Below are 21,847 nucleotides of genomic sequence, written 5' to 3'. Positions count from 1 at the left end.
TAAGGACAGGACCCCACAGTGAGGAAAGGACTGAAAGGAATCTTAATGAGCAGAGTAGAGACAGGAGATGAAAAGGGCCTAGATTCAACTGGGAGAGGGGAACACAGCCGGGAAGATCTTAGAAAGCGTGCCACCATATTTTCAAACACCACTAAAAAATGACAGAAAAGGTAGAAAAGACTTACTGAATCCTGCATCATTCTCAAAGTTCAGGAAAAATAATGTCATATCGCATAGAAGATTATCAAGATGTATGTATGACTGTTTTAGTACACATAACATGGAGGAAGGATCTCTGAAAAGTTAGAGGAAAGTTGTCAGCAAGGCATTCATGGAAGATGTAGCATTTGACCTGGGCCCATCTTGCACTTGGATCAGTTGAGTTATATTAATAGTGCATGCTGAAGGAGGTGTGTTAGTACTACTGGTTTTCCTTCTCATGCTTTCAAGGGATATTCTGCCTTTTGACCCTATTGTCTGCTGTTTGATAGCAGATTGGAAAGAGGAAGTTATAAGATCATGATGTATTTGCAAAGGCAAAGGGAAGGATAAGGAAGCTGAGAAAATTTAACGTAGGGTCACTGATCGATTTGTTTTCTTTTACATTTGTCCAGCAGCCCTTTCCTGCTGTTTTCATCCTTATCTAGCTTATACTACTGTGACTATAAGCACTGTTGTTCTGCCAGTTTCTTGGTGTCACATCATTCTTGGTGTCTGTTTTCTCTTACGTATATAGAATTATTTTATTCAACAAACTCTTAATGTTCATCAAATATACCAGGTATTCCTCTAAAATGATGGAGATATAGCATGGGTCAAGACAAGAGTTCCTGTTCTGGACAGTTCCTGTTTGGCAGTAAGTGGAGCATAAATACTACATGATCTGAGTACTGTAAAGAACAATAAGTCATGGAGAGACAGTGGAGACATGCTATTTATATGGTGTTCAGAGAAACCTTCTCAGGTCTCCACTAGAATGTAAGTTCCAGGAGGGTAAGGATCTTAGCTGCCTTGCTAATTGCATTTTCGTTGTCAGAATGATGCCTTGCACATAGTAGACATCCAGTGTTAGCTGAATGAATACATGCTGTGGACACAGAGAAATTTGTTGAAAAATTCTCCCACTTAAAAATTGTGTTGGTCAGCAGGAGAGACAGTTGATCTTAAATTATGTCACTCCAGTGCATTTCTTGCTGAAATATGAAAAGCAGGAGCTGTAGTTTTTATGAAGCCCAGGAACTTCAGATTAGAACTGAAAATTGAGATATCAACTGCCAGGACTTGGTCACCGCTTAACCGTCGTCAGCTAGGCCAGGTCAGCATCCGGCTCATATTTGATAGCCTAGATAACCTGGAGAATTTCATGAATGCCGCAGATTCCTCGATGACAGTGTTTAGCACCTGCTAGTCCCTTAAACCGGAGAAGGCGATGGCACCTCACTCCAGTACTCTTGCCTGGAAAATCCCATGGACAGAGGAGCCTGGTGGGCTGCAGTCCATGGGGTCGCTAAGAGTCGGACACGACTGAGCGACTTCACTTTCACTTTTCACTTTCATGCATTGGAGAAGGAAATGGCAACCAACTCCAGTGTTCTTGCCTGGAGAATCCCAGGGATGGGGGAGCCTGGTGGGCAGCCATCCATGGGGTCGCACAGAGTCGGACACGACTGAAGTGACTTAGCAGCAGCTTAGCAGCAGTCCCTTAAACAGGGCTTCCCTGGTTGGCTCAGACGGTAAAGCGTCTGCCTTCAATGCGGGAGACCTGGGTTCGATCCCTGGGTCGGCAAGATCCCCTGGAGAAGGAAATGGCAACCCACACCAGTACTGGAATTGTCTGGAAAATTCCACGGATGGAGGAGCCTGGTAGGACACAGTCCATGGGATCGCAAAGAGTCGGACATGACTAAGCAACTTCACTGGTTCACTAGTCCTATAAACAACAGATGTTCGCTGAATGGACGAATGATTAAACAATAAAACGCGACACTCCACGACAGGCGTACTTGGGAGAGGGGTCCCACTTCGGGTCTGTATGTAGAGGACGATACACTTTCTCTGCGATGATCTGTACGGGGCACGAACTCGGGATCGTGAGCCTGAGCCAAAGGCCATAAGACTCCACAACGCCAGGCTTCCTACGCAGGTATGAGACAGCGCTGGGGAAACCTAGAGACACGATCTGAGCATGCGTCGCCATGTTTGTGTGATCTGCCACGCCCACTCGTTGGCTCTAAGCTTCCATTGGCTGCCCCGCTGAAGACCCGCCTTCTTGAAGGAAAAGGACATTCAGTGGGTCTAAATAACCTTCCGTAACCAATCACAAGCAGCGACCTAAAGGTTTGTCCAATGACATCGGGCTTTGGTCAAGGCCCGCGGAGTTTAATTTTCGTCCGAGGACGCGGAAGTAGCGATTAGGTCTAAGCCGCAGGTTCAGTGTCCCACGGAAGGAGGGCCGAGTCTTCATCCCGGATACCCCGGCTGGGTGAGGGGCTTCAGGGCCAATTCCGGGGCCAGTGGAAGTGTCGTTTCCGCCCGTGGCAGGCAAGCCGGGACGCGAGGGCGGGCACGTGTGGACCTCTAAGCGCTCCTGGATCAGGACGAGAGCACGCCTGGCCTCGTCCTCTGCGGATTCCGCCGCGAGGTTCCTTAATGACTGCAGCTTGAAGTTCCCGTGTTTGCCGGGAGGCTGGGCTTCGGAGGAAGGTGAACCAGGCGACGGTGATCACCGAGCGGGAGAGACCCCGAGGCGGCTTGGGGCCAAAGGGAGTGACGTAAGCCGGAGCTAGTCTCGGTCTGTTATTTAGTAGTTGGGTGACTAAGTCACGTCACCTATCCGGGCTTCATAATCCTTATCTTTAGAATGAGCGAGGAGGGATGGGTGGTACTCCAATATATCAGTAAGGAAGTGTTATCATTCCTTTTGTTTGGTCAAAGTCTCTAGTCGGCCATCTGCCTGCTCTCAAGGAAGGGCTGAACTCATCCTTGCTTAGTCTCAGCCGAAGCTTTCGGAGGGAGGCGAAGCTTTCGGCTTTCGCTATTGCAACTAACTTGAAGGCTTCCTGCTAAGTTTCCAGTCTATCCTTGATTGATATTTATTAACTAAGTGGTGCGTTGGTAAAGAATCCGCCTGCTGATGCAGGAGATGTGAGTTCGATCCCTGGGTTGGGAAGATCCCCTGAAGGACTCTATGGCAACCCACTCCAGTATTCTTACCTGGGAAATTCCATGGACAGAGGAGCCTGGTGGGCTACAATCCACGGGATCTCAAAGAGTTGGACAGGACTGAACAGCTGAGCACACTAGCACTGGGTCCCTTGCTGCTGCTAAGTCACTTCAGTCGTGTCTGAGTCTGTGCGACCCCATAGATGGCAGCCCACCAGGTTCTGGCGTCCCTGGGATTCTCCAGGCAAGAACACTGGAGTGGGTTGCCATTTCCTTCTCCAATGCATGAAAGTGAAAAGTAAAAGTGAAGTCGCTCAGTCATGTCTGACTCTTTGCGACCCCATAGACTGAAGCCTACCAGGCTCCTCCGTCCATGGGAGGGTCAAAAAAAATCCTATGAATTTTTAATGCAACTTAACTGATAAACTGAAGGGTTTTTTTTTGTTTTGTTTTGTTTTTTTAACCAGCCCTTCCCCATTCTCCCATTGCTCTTTGTCTCTGCTCACCTCAAAATAATGCTGGCCAGAGAGATTAGTTTAGTTGATGGTGTAATGTGTAACGAAGGCTTTTTTGTTTGTGTGTGCAGCAGTTATTTATCAAGAGTAATGTTTTCCTATTTTTTTCCCCTTAAGGTATGAAGAAACAATGTTTCTTTGAATTTGCTTCTTTATTTGCCTCATCAATGTCATTCATATTGAGTATCTTAAGAGAAATGCTGGAATATTTTGGTGTTCCCATAAACCAGGTAAATCGTTTTTAATGGATTTGAATGGACCTGTTGTATTTGGGGTCTTATTTTGGAAATGATTTATATGTCAACATTCAAGGCAAAATTGTTACTTCTGTATAAGGTATAACAAAGGCAAGTTTGCAGTAGTGTAGCTTTGATAATTTGAGTTAAAAAAAAAGGATATGATTATTAGGAACTTATTTACTTGAAGGGTCAAAAGCTGATGAAAGATCGAAACCAAGCAAAAGATAGACATGACCCTCATAGATAAAATATTTTTAAAATTCTAGTGGTTTTATTTAAGGTAATTTATTTGAACCTGAAACTAACACAACATTGTCAATCAGCTATACTCCAGTATAAAATAAAAAGTTGAAAAAAAAATGCTTGACATTTGTTATAGAATGATGAGTTTCATAGTTCAGCAAATTCAGGGGAGAGGTTGAGTTGGTGTCAGAATCATAAATCAGATTTTGTCTACTTACTGAGTAGCTATGACATCTAAGATCTCAGACAATATGCACTGTTCTGTAGGTGATGCACGGTGGCAACACATCTTTCTTGTATTCGTGATTCTTAAAATATAGTGTGAGATATGAGAAATATATACATACAGCTATAAAAGTACATATAAGACAGACACAAAAATAATAGAGGGGCATACAGAAAATGGGCAAGTTATTGCTGTTTGGTATGGTGAATTAGAATAGTCAAGGATAAATAAAGGATTTTGAACAAAAGTAAGTTGAAGAATGATGGAGCCATTAATAAAAAATGGACAACTCAGTATGAGGAACTACTTTCTCCTAGGGAGATAAGTTAAATGTGTTGGAACATATAAATACAAATATCTTGCTGATAATTAGATACATGGTTCTGGGTGTAGGAAAGAAAAGAGATTCAGATTTGGCGTTTTCTATATTCATTTTTTATTTGACTTTGATGATAGAGGATGTCCATAATGAAGCATTTTGAATTTCAGAATTGAGGTTAAAAATAACAAAGACCGAGGGATAGTTGAAGATTTGCTTCAGTATTCTTGCCTTGAGAACCCCATGAACAGTATGAAAAGGCAAAATGATAGGATACTAAAAGAGGAACTCCCCAGGTCGATAGGTGCCCAATATGCTACTGGAGATCAGTGGAGAAATAACTCCAGAAAGAATGAAGGGATGGAGCCAAAGCAAAAACAATACCCAGTTGTGGATGTGACTGGTGCTAGAAGCAAGGTCTGATGCTATAAAGAGCAGTATTGCATAGGAACCTGGAATGTTAGGTCCATGAATCAAAGCAAATTGGAAGTGGTCAAACAGGAGATGGCAAGAGTGAACGTCGACATTCTAGGAATCAGCGAACTAAAATGGACTGGAATGGGTGAATTTAACTCAGATGACCATTATATCTACTACTGCAGGAAGGAATCCCTTAGAAGAAATGGAGTAGCCATCATGGTCAACAAGAGTCTGAAATGCAGTACTTGGATGCAATCTCAAAAACAACAGAATGATCTCTGTTCATTTCCAAGGCAAACCATTCAATATCACAGTAATCCAAGCCTATGCCCCAACCAGTAACGCTGAAGAAGCTGAAGTTGAATGGTTCTGTGAAGACCTACAAGACCTTTTAGAACTAACACCCAAAAAAGATGTCCTTTTCATTATAGGGGACTGGAATGCAAAAGTAGGAAGTCAAGAAACACCTGGGGTAACAGGCAAATTTGGCCTTGGAATACGGAATGAAGTAGGGCAAAGGCTAATAGAGTTTTGCCAAGAGAACGCACTGGTCAGAGCAAACACTCTCTTCCAATAACACAACAGAAGACTCTACACATGGACATCACCAGATGGTCAACACCGAAATCAGATTGATTATATTCTTTGCAGCCAAAGATGGAGAAGCTCTATACAGTCAGCAAAAACAAGACTGGGAGCTGACTGTGGCTCAGATCATGAACCCTTATTGCCAAATTCAGACTTAAATTGAAGCAAGTAGGGAAAACCACTAGACCATTCAGGTATGACCTAAATCAAATCCCTTATGATTATACAGTGGAAGTGAGAAATAGATTTAAGGGCCTAGATCTGATAGATAGAATGCCTGATGAACTATGGACAGCGGTTCATCCCTGAACGATGGACAGTGTACAGGAGACAGGCATCAAGACCGTCCCCATGGAAAAGAATGCAAAAAAGCAAAATGGCTGTCTGAGGAGGCCTTACAAATAGCTGTGAAAAGAAGAGAAGCAAAAAGCAAAGGAGAAAAGGAAAGATAAAGCATCTGAATGCAGAGTTCCAAAGAATAGCAAGGAGAGATAAGAAAGCCTTCCTCAGCAATCAGTGCAAAGGAATAGAGGAAAACAACAGAATGGGAAAGACTAGAGATCTCTTCAAGAAAATCAGAGATACCAATGGAACATTTCATGCAAAGACGGGCTTCATAAGGACAGAAATGGTATGGACCTAACAGAAGCAGAAGATATTAAGAAGAGGTGGCAAGAATACACAGAACTGTACAAAAAAGATCTTCACGAGCAAGATAATCACGATGGTGTGATCACTCACCTAGAGCCAGACATCCTGGAATGTGAAGTCAAGTGGGCCTTGGGAAGCAACACTATAAACAAAGCTGGTGGAGGTGATGTTATTCCAGTTGAGCTATTTCAAATCCTGAAAGATGACGCTGTGAAAGTGCTGCACTCAATATGCCAGCAACTTTGGAAACTCAGCAGTGGCCACAGGACTGGAAAAGGTCAGTTTTCATTCCAATCCCAAAGAAAGACCATGCCAAAGAATGCTCAAACTACCACACAGTTGCACTCATCTCACACACCAGTCAAGTAATGCTCAAAATTCTCGAAGCCAGGCTTCAGCAGTACATGAACGGTGAACTTCCAGATGTTCAAGCTGGTTTTAGAAAAGGCAGAGGAACCAGAGATCAAATTGCCAACATCCGCTGGATCATGGAAAAAGCAAGAGAGTTCCAGAAAAACATCTATTTCTGCTTTATTGACTATGCCAAAGCCTTTGACTGTGTGGATCACAATAAACTGTGGACAATTCTGAAAGAGATGGGAATACCAGACCACCTGACCTGCCTATTGAGAAACCTGTATGCAGGTCAGGAAGCAACAGTTAGAACTGGACTTGGAACAACAGACTGGTTCCAAATAGGAAAAGGAGTACGTTAAGGCTGTATGTTGTCACCCTGCTTATTTAACTTCTATGCAGAGTACATCATGAGAAATGCTGGGCTGGAGGAAGCAGAAGCTGGAATCAAGATTGCTGGGAGAAATATCAATAACCTCAGATATGCAGATGACACCACCCTTATGGCAGAGAGTGAAGAGGAACTCAAAAGCCTCTTGATGAAAGTGAAAGTGGAGAGTGAAAAAGGTTGGCTTAAAGCTCAGCATTCAGAAAACGAAGATCATGGCATCCAGTCCCACCACTTCATGGGAAATAGATGGGGAAACAGTGGAAACAGTGTCAGACTTTATTTTTCTGGGCTCCAAAATCACTGCAGATGGTGATTGCAGCCATGAAATTAAAAGACGCTTACTCCTTGGAAGGAAAGTTATGACTAACCTAGATAGCATATTAAAAAGCAGAGACATTACTTTGTCTCAAAGGTCCATCTAGTCAAGGCTATGGGTTTTCCAGTGGTCATGTGTGGATGTGAGAGTTGGACTATAAAGAAAGCTGAGTGCCGAAGAATTGATGCTTTTGAACTGTGGTGTTGGAGAAGACTCTTGAGAGTCCCTTGGACTGCAAGGAGATCCAACCAGTCCATCCTAAAGGAAATCAGTGAGTGTTCATTGGAAGTACTGATGTTGAAGCTGAAACTCCCAATACTTTGGCCACTTGATGCGAAGAGCTGACTCATTTGAAAAGACCCTGATGCTGGGAAAGATTGAGGGCAGGAGGAGAAGGGGACGACGGAGGATGAGATAGTTGGATGGCGTCACCAACACAATGGACATGGGTTTGGGTGGACTCCAGGAGTTGATGATGGACAGGGAGGCCTGGCGTGCTGCAATTCATGGGATCGCAAAGAGTCAGACACGACTGAGAGACGAACTGAACTGAACATATCTTTGAAACAACTTGAAAATCCCTACTTAGGAAAGTTAGTGAAGTCAGTAGGAGGGTGCCAGAGCAGAAATAGAAGAGGAGGTGAAATCCTAAGAGTGGTCAAGATAGTTAGTGGCAATGAAGGAATGAGAGAGAAGGACAGAAGTTTGGCAGAATGGGAATTGCAGAGCAAGACATTCACATTAACCAAGAGTTACGTGACTGTGTGTGACAGTAGTGGCCATCACTGTAGTGGAGCCTCTAGGCCTGTGGTTCTTAGCAAGGGTGCACCTGTGAGTGATCTGCAGAACCACAGAGATAATTATGTTAATTAAGTTGGGCATCTTTAGCATAGGCTGTGCTGATCAGTGTGAATGTCACTTTTAAATACTTGAAATGTCTAGGTTGAGATCTGTTATAGGTATAAAATATACAATGGATTTTGAAGATTTAGTCTGAAAAAAAATATTATAAAGATATTATTTTTTAAAAATATTGATTTCACTTTGACATAATATGCATATACAAATTAAATACATTAAGCAAATTAATTTCACTTGTCTCTTTCTACTCTTCAAATGTAGCTACTAGAAAGTTGTATCAGATCAGATCAGTCGCTCAGTCGTGTCCGACTCTTTGCAACCCATGAATCACAGCACGCCAGGCCTCCCTGTCCATCACCAACTCCTGGAGTTCACTCAGACTCACGTCCATCGAGTCAGTGATGCCATCCAGCCATCTCATCCTCTGTCGTCCCCTTCTCCTCCTGCCCCCAATCCCTCCCAGCATCAGAGTCTTTTCCAATGAGTCAACATTTCGCATGAGGTGGCCGAAGTACTGGAGTTTCAGCTTTAGCATCATTCCTTCCAAAGAAATCCCAGGGCTGATCTCCTTCAGAATGGACTGGTTGGATCTCCTTGCAGTCCAAGGGACTCTCAAGAGTCTTCTCCAACACCACAGTTCAAAACCATCAATTCTTTGGTGCTCAGCCTTCTTCACAGTCCAACTCTCACATCCATACATGACCACAGGAAAAACCATAGCCTTGACTAGACGAACCTTTGTTGGCAAAGTAATGTCTCTGCTTTTGAATATGCTATCTAGGTTGGTCATAACTTTCCTTCCAAGGAGTAAGCGTCTTTTAACTTCATGGCTGCAGTGACCATCTGCAGTGATTTTGGAGCCCCCAAAAATAAAGTCTGACACTGTTTCCACTGTTTCCCCATCTATTTCCCATGAAGTGATGGGACTGGATGCCATGATCTTCATTTTCTGAATGTTGAGCTTTAAGCCAACTTTTTCACTCTCCACTTTCACTTTCATCAAGAGGCTTTTTAGTTCTTCTTCCGTTTCTGCCATAAGGGTGGTGTCATCTGCATATCTGAGGTGATTGATATTTCTCCCGGCAATCTTGATTCCAGCTTGTGTTTCTTCCAGCCCAGCATTTCTCATGATGTACTCTGCAAAGAAGTTAAATAATCAGGGTGACAGTATATAGCCTTTACGTACTTCTTTTCCTATTTGGAACCAGTCTGTTGTTCCATGTCCAGTTCTAACTGTTGCTTCCTGACCTGCATACACATTTCTCAAGAGGCAGATCAGGTGTTCTGGTATTCCCATCTCTTTCAGGGTTTTCCACAGTTTATTGTGATCCACACAGTCAAAGGCTTTGGCATAGTCAATAAAGCAGAAATAGATGTTTTTCTGGAACTCTCTTGCTTTTTCCATGATCCAGCGGATGTTGGCAATTTGATCTCTGGTTCCTCTGCCTTTTCTAAAACCAGCTTGAACATCAGGAAGTTCACGGTTCACATATTGCTGAAGCCTGGCTTGGAGAATTTTGAGCATTACTTTACTAGCATGTGAGATGAGTGCAATTGTGTGGTAGTTTGAGCATTCCTTGGCATTGCCTTTCTTTGGGATTGGAATGAAAACTGACCTTTTCCAGTCCTTGGCCACTGCTGAGTTTTCCAAATTTGCTGGCATATTGAGTGCAGCACTTTCATAGCATCATCTTTCAGGATTTGGAATAGCTCCACTGGAATTCCATCACCTCCACTAGCTTTGTTCGTAGTGATGCTTTCTAAGGCCCACTTGACTTCACATTCCAGGATGTCTGGCTCTAGGTCAGTGATCACAGCATTGTGATTATCTGGGTCGTGAAGATCTTTTTTGTACAGTTCTTCTGTGTATTCTTGCCACCTCTTCTTAATATCTTCTGCTTCCATTAGGTCCATACCATTTCTGTCCTTTATCAAGCCCATCTTTGCATGAAATGTTCCTTTGGTATCTCTGATTTTCTTGAAGAGATCTCTAGTCTTTCCCATTCTGTTGTTTTCCTCTATTTCTTTGCATTGATTGCTGAAGAAGGCTTTCTTATCTCTTCTTGCTATTTTTGGAACTCTGCATTCAGATGTTTATATCTTTCCTTTTCTCCTTTGCTTTTCACTTCTCTTCTTTTCACAGCTATTTGTAAGCCCTCCACAGATAGCCATTTTGCTTTTTTGCATTTCTTTTCCATGTTTTGGATATTATCCAGTTGTTGGTTGCAAATGTTTTCCTCCACTCTGTAGGTTGTCTTTTTGTTTTGTTTATGATTTTCATGTGGTGCAAAAGCTTCTGAGTTTGATTAGATCCCGTTTGTTTGTTTTTGTTTTTATTTCTTTTGCCTTGGGAGACCAATCTGAGAAAATATTGCTAGAATTTATGTCTGAGAGTGTTTTGCCTATGTTCTGTTCTAAGAGTTTTATGGTATCATATCTTATGTTTAGGTCTTTAAATCATTTTGAGTTTATTGTTATGCATGTTGTAAGGGAGTGTTCTAATTTCACTGATTTGCATGTAGCTGTGCATCTTTCCAACACCACTTGCTGAAGAGACTGTCTTTTCTCCATTGTATATTCTTGCTTCCCATATCATAGATTAATTGATCGTGCATGGGTGGGTTTATTTCTGGTCTCTCTGTTCTGTTATTTTGATCTACATGTCTGTTTTTGTGCCAATACCACAATAAGTAAAGCATTCTTAAATTGTTTAGGGCATGATTCATTTATTCACCTCTTTAAAGGAAATTACATGAGTATACTTTGTATTACTTCATTGCTTGAGAAATTGACATTGTCAATTTTTAATAAAGTTCCCCAGGGTATTTGGTCATTATCAGAAATAAAAAGAAATGAATTTGTGGTGCTTTCTCAAAAGATCTTCCTGCAATATGCTTATGTTAACCGCCTCCCTCAGCTGCACTCCCCTGTACCCCTCGTTTTTAAAAAATACATGTGAATAGTTTGATTCTTTGAAGAAAATAAAAGCATGCTATTCTATATTTTTAAAAAAATGCTATTCTATCTTTAACATTTGTTCTTTTCATAAACAATATAAACATGCTCAACACAGTACTACTTTTTAAATAATGATTTATGTTTAAATAGGTTTTACACATTTGGGAAAATAAAGACTATGGATCAGCTCGGAGTATTGTTCGTATCATTGGGAAACTTCTTCCTTTAGAACCTTGTCCCAGGCCTAATTTTGAGGTAAGTCAGTCAACATGTATTATTTAAGTACCATGTATAAAAATTTCTATAGGGAAATAGGGACATAGACGGGAATAGAAGAAGAAATGTTTCCTGCAAACCAAACACCTGTAGCTTATCTTGGAAACAAGTAATTTCATTTGTGTTTTTGTCTTTATTACTTTATTACTTTAATTATATCCAAAGATTGCCAGATGTGAAGAAACCCCTGAGTCGTTTCTTTGATTCTTTTAGTCAGTGTTTTATGTTGGATGGCATTCCTAGGGGAGAGAATAGTGCCATATGCATAGACTTTAGAACTATGTTTTCCTGAGTCCTTTTTCTTGCTAACAGGTGTATGTTTTTCTCTTGCATATCCTTTCTTCTTTCACACTTGTGGATTTTTAACTTGTGTAAGCAGTTTCTATAGGCATGTGTCTCCCCCTGACTGCCCGCAGAGCTCTGACTTTCTTTCCCCTTTTCCCTTTAGCTGGTTCCGCTCTTGAACTCTGTGGACCCGGCTAACTGTGGCTCTGTAGTTCCGTCTTTTGCTGACGTTTGGTGTGTGGCAAATGATGAAGAAGCCAGTTATCTCAGATTTCGGTAATTTTTCTCCATATCTTGGAAAAGTGGGGTGTGGGCTACAATCGGAATTCTTGCCTGTGTTGAAGTGTGTTCAGACTAAGTGAACCTTTTCATTTATTTTGTCTAGCTCTATAGTACACTGAGTCCTACTAATGTCTTCATGATAAGGATGACTGGTGTTTTTTCTCATTTTTGGCTTGTTTTTCTTAACGCACATTTAAACCCAACCCAGGCCTGCAAAGGAATGATATTAAAAGGATTTGAAGATTACCACGTTCATTTTTAGGAGAAAGCTCTTTCCTGTATACTAAATACTGAATCTATTTTTCTTTTTTTTAATTATTTATTTCTGGCTGCTCCAGGCCTTTGTTGCTATATGTGGGTTTCTCTAGTTGTGGAGAGTGGGGCCTACTCAAGTTGTAGTGCAGGGGCTTCTAACTGTGGTAGCCTCTTGCTGCAGAGCATGGGCTCGGTAAATTGCGTCTTGTGGGCTCTAGAGCACGGGCTCCGTAGTTGTGGTGCACAGTCTTATTTGCCCCTCGGCAAGGGGAGTCTTCCTGACAGGGATCAAACTTGTGTTCCCTGCATTGGCAGGCAAATTCTTAACCACTGGACCACCAGGACGTCCAATACTAGATCTATTTTGTTTTATATATTTAACCAAAATTTATACAGTGTTTACTGTGTACCAGGCAATGATGTTAAATATATTTCATCATTTGGATGTTTTACTGCTTGGGAATACTAACTTAGGAGTTAGTGTATTCAGATACAGGCTGTAAGTACAATAAAGGTCAATTATTCAAAATTTCTGCTTAAATTTATTCTATGTAAAGCTGGTTTATAAATTTTCAAAAAATTAGAGTACTTACCCCAGTATAACATGGAATCCTTTCAAGCCTTATATTCCAAATATGTAGAATTTCTAAGTAGATTAACTTTATTTCTAAATAAATCCATTTGTACGGTTTGACATTAATAGAACAGTTATAGGATAATTATTTTTGGTTTACAGTTTGAAAGCCAGATGCATCCCTTTCTTCACTGATCACTTCTGGTCACCTGCTAAAGGCAGCGTTCTGTTCTGGGGATTGAGGATACAAAGTTGTGTAAGATACTGCTTGTCCTCAGTGAGTCTACAGACAGTTGTAGAGTAAAGAGAGCTATTCTGATTTTGTTTTGGTGTTTTTGTTCTTTGACTGAAAGAAATTATTTCTCTTAGAAAATTTTCCTTCCCCCATCTCTCTATCCATTTTTTCCTTCATTCCACCCATAGTACATGGAAAAATGAAGAAGAGGAGAAAATTGCATCTTTTCATCCTTTGCAACTATTTGAAGGTCCATTGACACCTGCTGTAAGGCATAACAAACCAAGAAAAAATGATTGGCCTGAAAGTGAAACTGCAATTAAAAAGATAGCTGCCCTTGAAGATGAGCTAGCTTTTCTTCGCTCTCAGATTGCTGCAATTGTGGGACGGCAAGAACTGGGAAACAGTACAAAAGCTGGTAAGTAACACTGGGTTTTTGTTTTGGTTGGATGATACTTCTCTAGTATTTTAAGTCAGTGCAGTTCTAAGTAAGAAAAGAATGTTTGCTGCTAATGTATCTTCTGAATGACATGGAATGTGAAAGGATGTTGCATGTGTGTGTGTGTGTGTGTGTGTATAACTGCTGATGTTTGTTAAGAATAAATTAGGATGCATTTGTAGTGACCAGAATGGCTTTGGTTTAAAGAAGAGCTAGGTATGCTGCCAAAGGTTGTAGTTTTATATTCAAAAGCCTATTTTCTAAGTACAGTTGTCCCTCAGCATTTTGGTTCTAGGACCCCTGTGGCCACCAAAATCCAAGGATACTTACGTCCCTTAAATAAGATGGCATATTTGTATATAATCTGTCACATCCTCCATCTTTCTGTATACTTTAAATCATTTCTCATTACTTATAATATCTAATAAAATGCAAATTATTGTAAATACAATAGAATTGCTATGTAAACTGTTGTTAGGGTGTGGAAGATCAAGTTTGGCTTTTTGAAACTATCCTGGAATTTTTTAAAAAAATATTTTCAATCAGCAGTTTTTTGAATCTGCAGATGTAGAGGATATGGGTGAGGATATGGATACAGTCTTTCTAAGTCTTTAGAAAAGCATTGGAAATTTAAGCAGAAGGATGCATTAATTTGAGAGAAGAGTATAGGTTTGAGGTTCATATATTTGTCGTTTGAAGTTATGGCTGCTATACTTCCATCAAATCTAGGTGAATACTGTTTTCTAGATAATTCTCTCTAAAATTTTTAGAGATGTGACTTGCTTAAAATAAAATATACATACACACACTGTATCTATATGTATGTAGAAACACCTATATAAACACATATATGTTTGTTTATAACCCATACTTTTATAGTATTATATATTTATAATTTATATGAAATATTATATAGAATATGTTACTATAGAATAAAAAGTGAGATTATATATACACTTTTTTAAAAGTAGTCATGTTACATATGATTTTAGGAGCAAATCTGTTGTGAAAAATTTAAGTATTTGGTACCCATCTTAGGCTCTTGCCTAGAAAATATGTGTCTGGGTGTTTCTACAGTGTCCTTATAGAGTGAATATATCAGTTCGTGTGTTTCTAGCCACAAGCTGTTGATTGTGTTTTAGCTTTTGTAAACTGAGGATGAAATTTAGATTGTAACTGAAAACATTTTTTATTTTCTCTTTGAAATGCATTCTCTCCCTTCCCCCTACACAGAGAATCCTAATTGGATTAAAAAGAAATTTACTATTTGCTTGACTCTTCCAAAAATTGCTAAGCAGATAAGGTTGATTCTCCTTCTTGGCCACTGTATCATTGTTATGATAGCATTACAGAAATTGTTCCTATTTTGATTCTAATTAGTGTTACATGTCATGTCGGAGACAGTTTTGTGTGATTTTTCAACAGACTAAATTTTCTCTAGGTTTCCTGGACTTGAATGGCAGGCCTAGTGGTTTTGGACAAAAGCCATCATCAGGGGCTACTCAACTCAATGTCAAACAAGATTTGTTTTCAAGTTCAGTGCGTCCCTCTTCTCCTCCTCCACCACCGCCTCCTCAGATTTCTTCTGTACAGCCTCCATGTTCTCCTCTCATGAAAATAGCATCTAATAGTATTTGTGCATCAGATAATTCAACAACTGAAGTGAAACAACAGCACCCAGATGCTGGGAAGACCAATTATAGTCATCACTCAAAAAACCAGAAAAATGAAGCTGTTCCAAACATGTTGGATGTTCTAAAGGATATGAATAAGGTTAAACTACGTGCTATTGAAAGGTATGTTGTCATAATTTGCAAAATGAACCAAAATTTTATCAGTGGTGTTTAAAGAAATTATTTTATCAAAGTAAACATATATAAGTCTTCTCTTTGATTCTTCTTCACCCCAAACACGGCTCCTAGAGAGAATCATTTTCAAATTTTTGTGACTCTTCTAGTGTCTTATCTTCATATTTTTGAAACATTGTACTTTTGCTATTTTAGTTATATTTACTGGAATTGTTAAAAATCTGAAATACATTCTCTTAGACATTCTACCTCCTAACACACATGCACACATACACTTCTTATTACATCTTCCAATATGGTTAAGTCACAGTCTTAAATCCATGTTCAGAATTTATATCCTTATTATAATAATAAACATTCACAGGAAAGCTATTTCATATACTACAATTACCTTTTATTTGTTAACTAATTTTATTTTTTATTGCAGTTAACTATTGCCTCTTTGAATTCCCCTCAACCCCTGGAAATCCCCTCTTGGAGCCTTCTGCCCTTGGCTAATCTTACTTGTTGCTCTAAACCTGCTACATTGTTATCCTAAGGATTTCCTTTGTCATCATAGGCATTCTGTTTGCCCAGTGTTGCATCGCCCACTTCCTGGGTGTTCCCTCTTCTGTAGCTTCCTGAGGAATGCATAAAAGCTAAATTATTTTAAGACCTTACATATCTGAAACTTTTTTTTTTTAATTCTTATACTTACTTGCTAGTTTGGCTGGATATATAATTAGCAGAAAATCATTTTTCCTCAGAATTTTGAAGACATTATTTCGTTGGTTTCTAGCTTTCAGTGTTCCTGTTGCAAGGTTAATGTCATTTTAATTCCTGATACTGTGTATGAAACTTGTTTCCCTTATTCTTGAAACATTTGAGATCTTCTTTTTGATCCTAATCTTCTCAAAATTCATGATGATGAGCCCTGGAGTGTTCTTTTAAAATTTCTCATGCTGATCACTTACGGACTCAATCAGTTGTCCTTTATTTTTGAAAATTTCTTGTAATATTTTTCTGATATGTCTCCTATTTTTTCCCTGCGTTCTTGAAGCTCCTATTAGAAGTTCGAATGCCAGAATTATTTGTCTTATCTTCATATCTTTCCTCTACTGATTTCTTTCTATTTTTTATTGTACTTTTAAAGAAAGTCCTTTTCAATTCTTCTATGTGTTTTTCCTGTTATCATTTTTTGAGGGGGGAGGCCACACTCAAATCTGTGTACCCTCAATGGTCCCCACTGCCACCTTTCATTGTAAGCCACCATTTTATATAATTTCGACTTTGGCAGTGACCTCTTAACTGGTCACTCTCTTTTCATTCTTGCCTCCTTGTCTGTTCTCCATATGTGAATAATAACCAGAGTGATCTTTAACAATTGAAGTCAGATCATGCCATTCGCCTGCTGAAAATCCTTTGGTGGTTTTCACTGTGCTTAGAATGAAATCTTGACACCTTGCTGTGGCCTGGATTCAGCCCTCGTGTCTCTGACGTCCCATCCCACTTCCCATCTTACTTCACTGCACTCCAGTTGTACCTGTTTTCCCTTTCTGACAGATGCCAGCCTCCTTTCTGATGCATCCGTTGGATGTTTACAATAAAACTGACTGCTTGTCATTTCCTTAAGAAGAATGGCAAATCCTTTAAGAGACTTATCCTCATCATCTCATCAAAAGCACTTTATCCTAGCTACTATCACATTTCCCTCTTTTATTTATTTATTTTGTATTTAAAAAAATACTTACTTGGCTGTGCTGAGTCTTAGTTGCAGCATGCGAACTCTTAGTTGTGGCAGTGGGATCTAGTTCCCTGACTGGGGCTCAAACCTGAGGCCCCGGCATTGGGAGCGGGGAGTCTCAGCTACTGGACCACCAGGGAAGTCCCTCCCTCTTTTATTTTATTCACAGCACTAATTGCTGCCCCAGATGTTCTTGCTTACTTGTTCACTGATGAACTCCTACCCCTAGAGTGTTCCACGGGAGCAGGATTACCTCTCTACCCCCAAAGTGTAAAAATGGAGCCTGGCGAAAGAGTCAGCATTCAGACTGAGTGAGTGAATAAAGAGCCTGATGTTTTTCTTTTCATGAACTCCATAGTCCTTTTAAAAGTTATTAAATATTTAAACTTTTCTACCCACTGGAGAATTAGAAAATAAAAAAACAAAGATGATATTTGATAAATCCCAGGTTATAATGGATTGTGGTAGAGCCCCATATGGTTTCTCAGCTGTCTGATTCCTAATCCATTGCACCCTTATATTTGTTATCCTAAGGCAAAACATTCCAATCTTTTGAAGACGAAGTAGATTACATTATGCTTCTATTTCTGCTATATAATGCTTAGATTTTTGCTGTGCTTGTCAAGGCTTATGTGCTCAGTTGCTTCAGTTGTGTCCAACTGTTTGTGACCCCATGGACTGGGACCTGCTGGCCTCCTCTATCCACAAGATTCTCCAGAATTCAATCGGAGTAGGTTGCCAGGCCCTCCCCAGGGAATCTTCCTGACCCAGGGATCGAACCTGTGTCTCTTACATCTCCTGCACAGGCAAGTGGGTTCTTTACCACTAGTGCCACCTGGGAAGCTCTTCAATAAGGAACTTAATACACAAAGTTTTAAGTTATTCCATTTTTTTAAAGGTCCCCTGGAGGCAGACCCATTCATAAAAGGAAAAGAGAAGACTCACCTTGGGATCCAGTGTCTCTAATATCCCATGCACTTAAGCAGAAATTTGCATTCCAAGAAGAAGATTCCTTTGAGAAAGAAGATAATTGTTGGGAGTCTTCTCCATTTTCTAGTCCAGAAACTTCAAGGGTACGCTTATAATGTAAGGTTAAATTTTCAGTTTTTCTCATGCATATTGTTCATGATGTATCTTTACCTTCAAATTCTCTTGAAGTAATTATGTGGACTGGGCCATAAAATTGTTTGTTGATACTGTGTGCTGCTAATGTTCTGGTTTTTGTACTGACTTTCACTTACATGCTCATTTTAGCTTTTAGCATACTTTGGCATTTTTTGAGATAAAACATTTGATTTGAAAAATACTTGTGCATAAGTTTCTAATGGTTTCTCCTGAACACATGCTAACTTGACATTGCTGTCTGTCACTGTCGCCGCCCAGTATGAACCGGGCATCTGTAACTTTGAGAGGAGCAGAGAGGAGTGATGTAATAGAGTCAACCTAACCATATTTAAATGGGAATACTCCCAGTATTTTTCCTCGTCACATGTAAAGACTGGATTATTTAGATAAATAGAATATTTATAATTGTGCTTAACAAAGCAAATGAGCTCATAATTATCTTTGATGACCTTGCTCCTTGGACACTTAAAAAAATTCACAGTATATTTCAACTCTTAACCCTGAAGATTGCTCCTTATTTGAAGCCTCTTTGCTTTACTTCAGATATAATCCTAATTTGGGGGCTGGTTTCCCATCTCATAGTTTAGTTGAGAATTAAAGAAGATTAAGCCATGGGAACAAGGGGAGAGAGAAAGAGGGACAGAGTCTAAAGTCCGGTGGGTGGCACTGGAGTGGCTAAGGAGGAGGGGTGGAGGCTAAAAAGCAGATGACAACTCGCAGAGCAAAGCAGAGCAGAGGAGAATTGTTCTACTCTGTCAGTTCTGGCAGAACTGAGGTCTCACTTTCTGTGACCCCAGCCCTGAGCACCCTGCCTGACACATAGCCCGCTCTCAAATAACTACTTACTATTGAATGAATTAAGCCTCATCGCATCATTTGGTATGCTATTCTGTTTTTTTACATCAGAATAATGTATTAAACATTTGCTTTATTTCAGTTTGGACACCGTATCTTAAGTCAGAAGTATGTTGAACTAAAAGAAGAACCAACAAACCCAGCAGGTGTAGACCAAGCCATGAGCAACAGGGGCTGTGTCTACACCTAGAAGGCAGGACTGCAGAAGTGTACCTACATGCCTCCCCTGCATGTGAAAGGATCACGTCTCCTGTTAATGAATTTAAATGTAGTCCATATGCTGGGGTATGTTAGTGCAGACGTCTGAAGGATCTTGACCTATGTCTGGTTTTATAAGATCCAAGAGTTAACGGGCTACTGATGATAGTCAGGTGTATGGATCTTTTTCATTTTTCCCCCACATATGTTAAGTTTATTAAAGCTGAATAAATACTTTGAATGATTTTCCTAAGAGCTAAATAGTAAAGGATTTAACGTTTCTCATTTGAGAATGGTAAGATCTCATTATAAGGTAACGGAAACCATTTAGTGGATTAAGAAAGCAGTGTAAACTAAGTCTGTATTGTACTGCACAGCCAATGATAGTACATTTGAGTTTTTAAAAAAGATTTCTTAAATCAGTTATGACTTGCTTATTTAAGCGTCTTTGGCTCTTTTAAAGATTGGTAGTGATATGGTTTACCTGGCCTCCAGCAACTTGGAGATTTTCAAAAAATATAAAATTATAATTTTTTCACCAAGAGAGTCATACTTTGAATCATAGATTGAACCCCCTAAAAAACTTGAGGTGATAAAGAATTATTCTTAGAAGCTGATTTTGACTGTTAAATGCTTGATTGTAGAAGTATTTAAAGAATCTTCTTGATAAGTTTTGCCCTCACTTGCTATGTAAATATGTACACCTGTCATTTTATTTCCTTTGTTCTTTATTATGCTCTGTTCCTTTGTAAATAAACACACCTTTTTGAACTTGTTTGTGTTTTATAGCACTTTAAATTCATGTTTTCTTCTCACTACATTTAGAAACTCTAAACTTTTGGGGGGAAAGAGAGTTGTGTACTTAGTTTCTTGGTCAGTATGAAGAAACACAAGTTTGGAATAGGTGTTTTTTTCCTCTGCCATTACAGTAATGTGTGTAGGAATTTCCATGTTTCCCTAGAAATGGAGCTTAGGTTCCATTTGGATAGACTCAGCACCCACCCATTTTGGAAGCTCTCTCCTTTTGAAAAAGCCCAGTTTGCTTACCGTTTTCATGTTATGGTGATCGAGAGTTGGCTGCCTGGTTATCTCCATTTCTGACCCCTTTCACCCGGCACCTTCCAGTTAGGCCTGGCTATGCCACATTCATCTTATGACCACAAGGAATAGGCTTTGAGTCACAGAAATGTGAACCCTGACATCATCGAGCTGTTGAACTAACACCAGCAAAAGCCATCTCCAGACTTCTTATTACATGAGAAAGATTAAAAAATATGCTGAGTGGGTTTTCTGTTATTTGCAGCCAAAAGCATTTGTAGTGATACAGCAAGTACACCAGTGTGGCTTTCATACCTGCCTGTTATTCCCTCTCTGTAGTCTTCTGACACTTCTCAGGAGTTTGTTCATGCTGTTGTCCCCATTCTGCCTCTTCTCATCTTGTACTTGGAATTAGAGTCCCTCTTCCTCTGAAATAACTAGTTTTTATCCCGTAGGGCAGTTTTGCATTGTGGGAACATTTTGAAGATACTATTTTCTGCCAAGTGAGATCTATTTCCTAAGAAATCTCAAGTTGGTTTTTTGGGGGAGGGAGGCTTTTCTTTTCTACTTCAGAATGAATTTTCTGCTTGCCCAAAGCACATGTCAGCACTAGGATGCATCAGAATTGAATTGACCTTGGGCTCACCTCTATTAGCTTCCCTGGTGGCTCAGACTTGCCTGCAATACAGGAGATCCAGGTTTGATCCCTGTGTCTGGAAGATCCCTTGGAGAAGGGAATGGCAACCCACTCCAGTGTTCTTGCCTGGAAAATTCCATGGACAGAGGAGCCTGGTGGGCTACACCGTGGGGTTGGAAAGAGTTGGACCAAGTGACTAACACCTCTATTTAGAAGGGTGACTTCCAATGTCCTGGAGAACACAAGACCATGCCGTGAAATTCCTCTTTGGGAGGCCTTTTGAGTGGCCTACACTTGGGCTCCTTGTGACTTAATGTTGACTGTAGAGTTTGTGAGGGTTTAGGCTTTCATCATGAATCTATACGTAAATTAATACCTAAGTGTTGTTTATAACATTTTAAACTTGTCTAAACATATTGTGAATGTGGAAACTTTATCTTCTTGCAAGTTATATAAACAACAGCTTATTTTCCTAAGACATGAATCCTCCCACTTGGTCTTGAAGAGTCCCTCCTCTCCCCTTTTCCTCATATGCCTTTAAACTAAGTTGTATTCTCTCTCTTGATTGGCTGGAAGTTAATCCCTATAGAAGAATTAAGGTATTTGACAAATCATTTGACAAGGCATTCTAATACCATTTTATATTTGGGGAAAATATATTGGTTTTATAATACAGATTGCAGAAAGTTAATGCTGTTCAAAATTTTGACTGGTTGAGACATGCAGATGATAGCAGAGATTGTCAAGGCAGGGAGAGGAGATGGGACTTCCTAGGAGGATACATCAGTAACTGGAGGAGGCACTACTGGAGTTGCAAATGGTGGTTTGGGACTGTTATGGGTAGGGGTTACCAAAACCCTTGCTTTTACAATGA

At 40.0% G+C, this 21,847-nt stretch overlaps 1 protein-coding gene across 4 annotated transcripts; it reads left to right on the top strand.

The window, feature by feature from the left end:
- The first annotated feature begins 1,711 nt into the window (after positions 1-1,711).
- On the top strand, positions 1,712-20,073 carry MTFR2 (mitochondrial fission regulator 2). Of its 4 annotated transcripts, none has more exons than XM_061428077.1 (8): positions 1,712-2,771; positions 3,795-3,907; positions 11,394-11,498; positions 11,968-12,080; positions 13,339-13,568; positions 15,031-15,385; positions 18,019-18,193; positions 19,183-20,073. In XM_061428077.1, the coding sequence occupies exons 2-8, from the start codon at positions 3,797-3,799 to the stop codon at positions 19,288-19,290; spliced, it is 1,197 nt and encodes a 398-aa protein (XP_061284061.1). In that variant the 5' UTR covers positions 1,712-2,771; positions 3,795-3,796; the 3' UTR covers positions 19,291-20,073. The 4 variants fall into 4 exon arrangements, with proteins under 4 accessions (XP_061284061.1, XP_061284063.1, XP_061284064.1 ...); XM_061428079.1 differs by having other exon boundaries at positions 1,712-2,791; XM_061428080.1 differs by having other exon boundaries at positions 1,715-2,771; positions 18,019-18,206; positions 19,183-19,273.
- Positions 20,074-21,847: the final 1,774 nt, after the last annotated feature.

Source organism: Bos javanicus, chromosome 9, assembly GCF_032452875.1.
Source record: "Bos javanicus breed banteng chromosome 9, ARS-OSU_banteng_1.0, whole genome shotgun sequence".
NCBI lineage: Eukaryota > Metazoa > Chordata > Mammalia > Artiodactyla > Bovidae > Bos > Bos javanicus.
The sequence above is the reverse complement of the archived record's forward strand: the minus strand, read 5'-3'. Positions and strand labels throughout refer to the sequence as shown.

What these genes read in the sequence shown, in the direction of transcription:
- MTFR2 (XM_061428077.1), top strand. Translation starts at nt 3,797, where the DNA reads ATGAAGAAACAATGTTTCTTTGAATTTGCTTCTTTATTTGCCTCATCA. An exon ending in TTGGTGTTCCCATAAACCAG is followed by an intron (nt 3,908 to 11,393) that starts GTAAATCGTTTT and finishes ATGTTTAAATAG; the next exon opens with GTTTTACACATTTGGGAAAA. An exon ending in GTCCCAGGCCTAATTTTGAG is followed by an intron (nt 11,499 to 11,967) that starts GTAAGTCAGTCA and finishes TTTTCCCTTTAG; the next exon opens with CTGGTTCCGCTCTTGAACTC.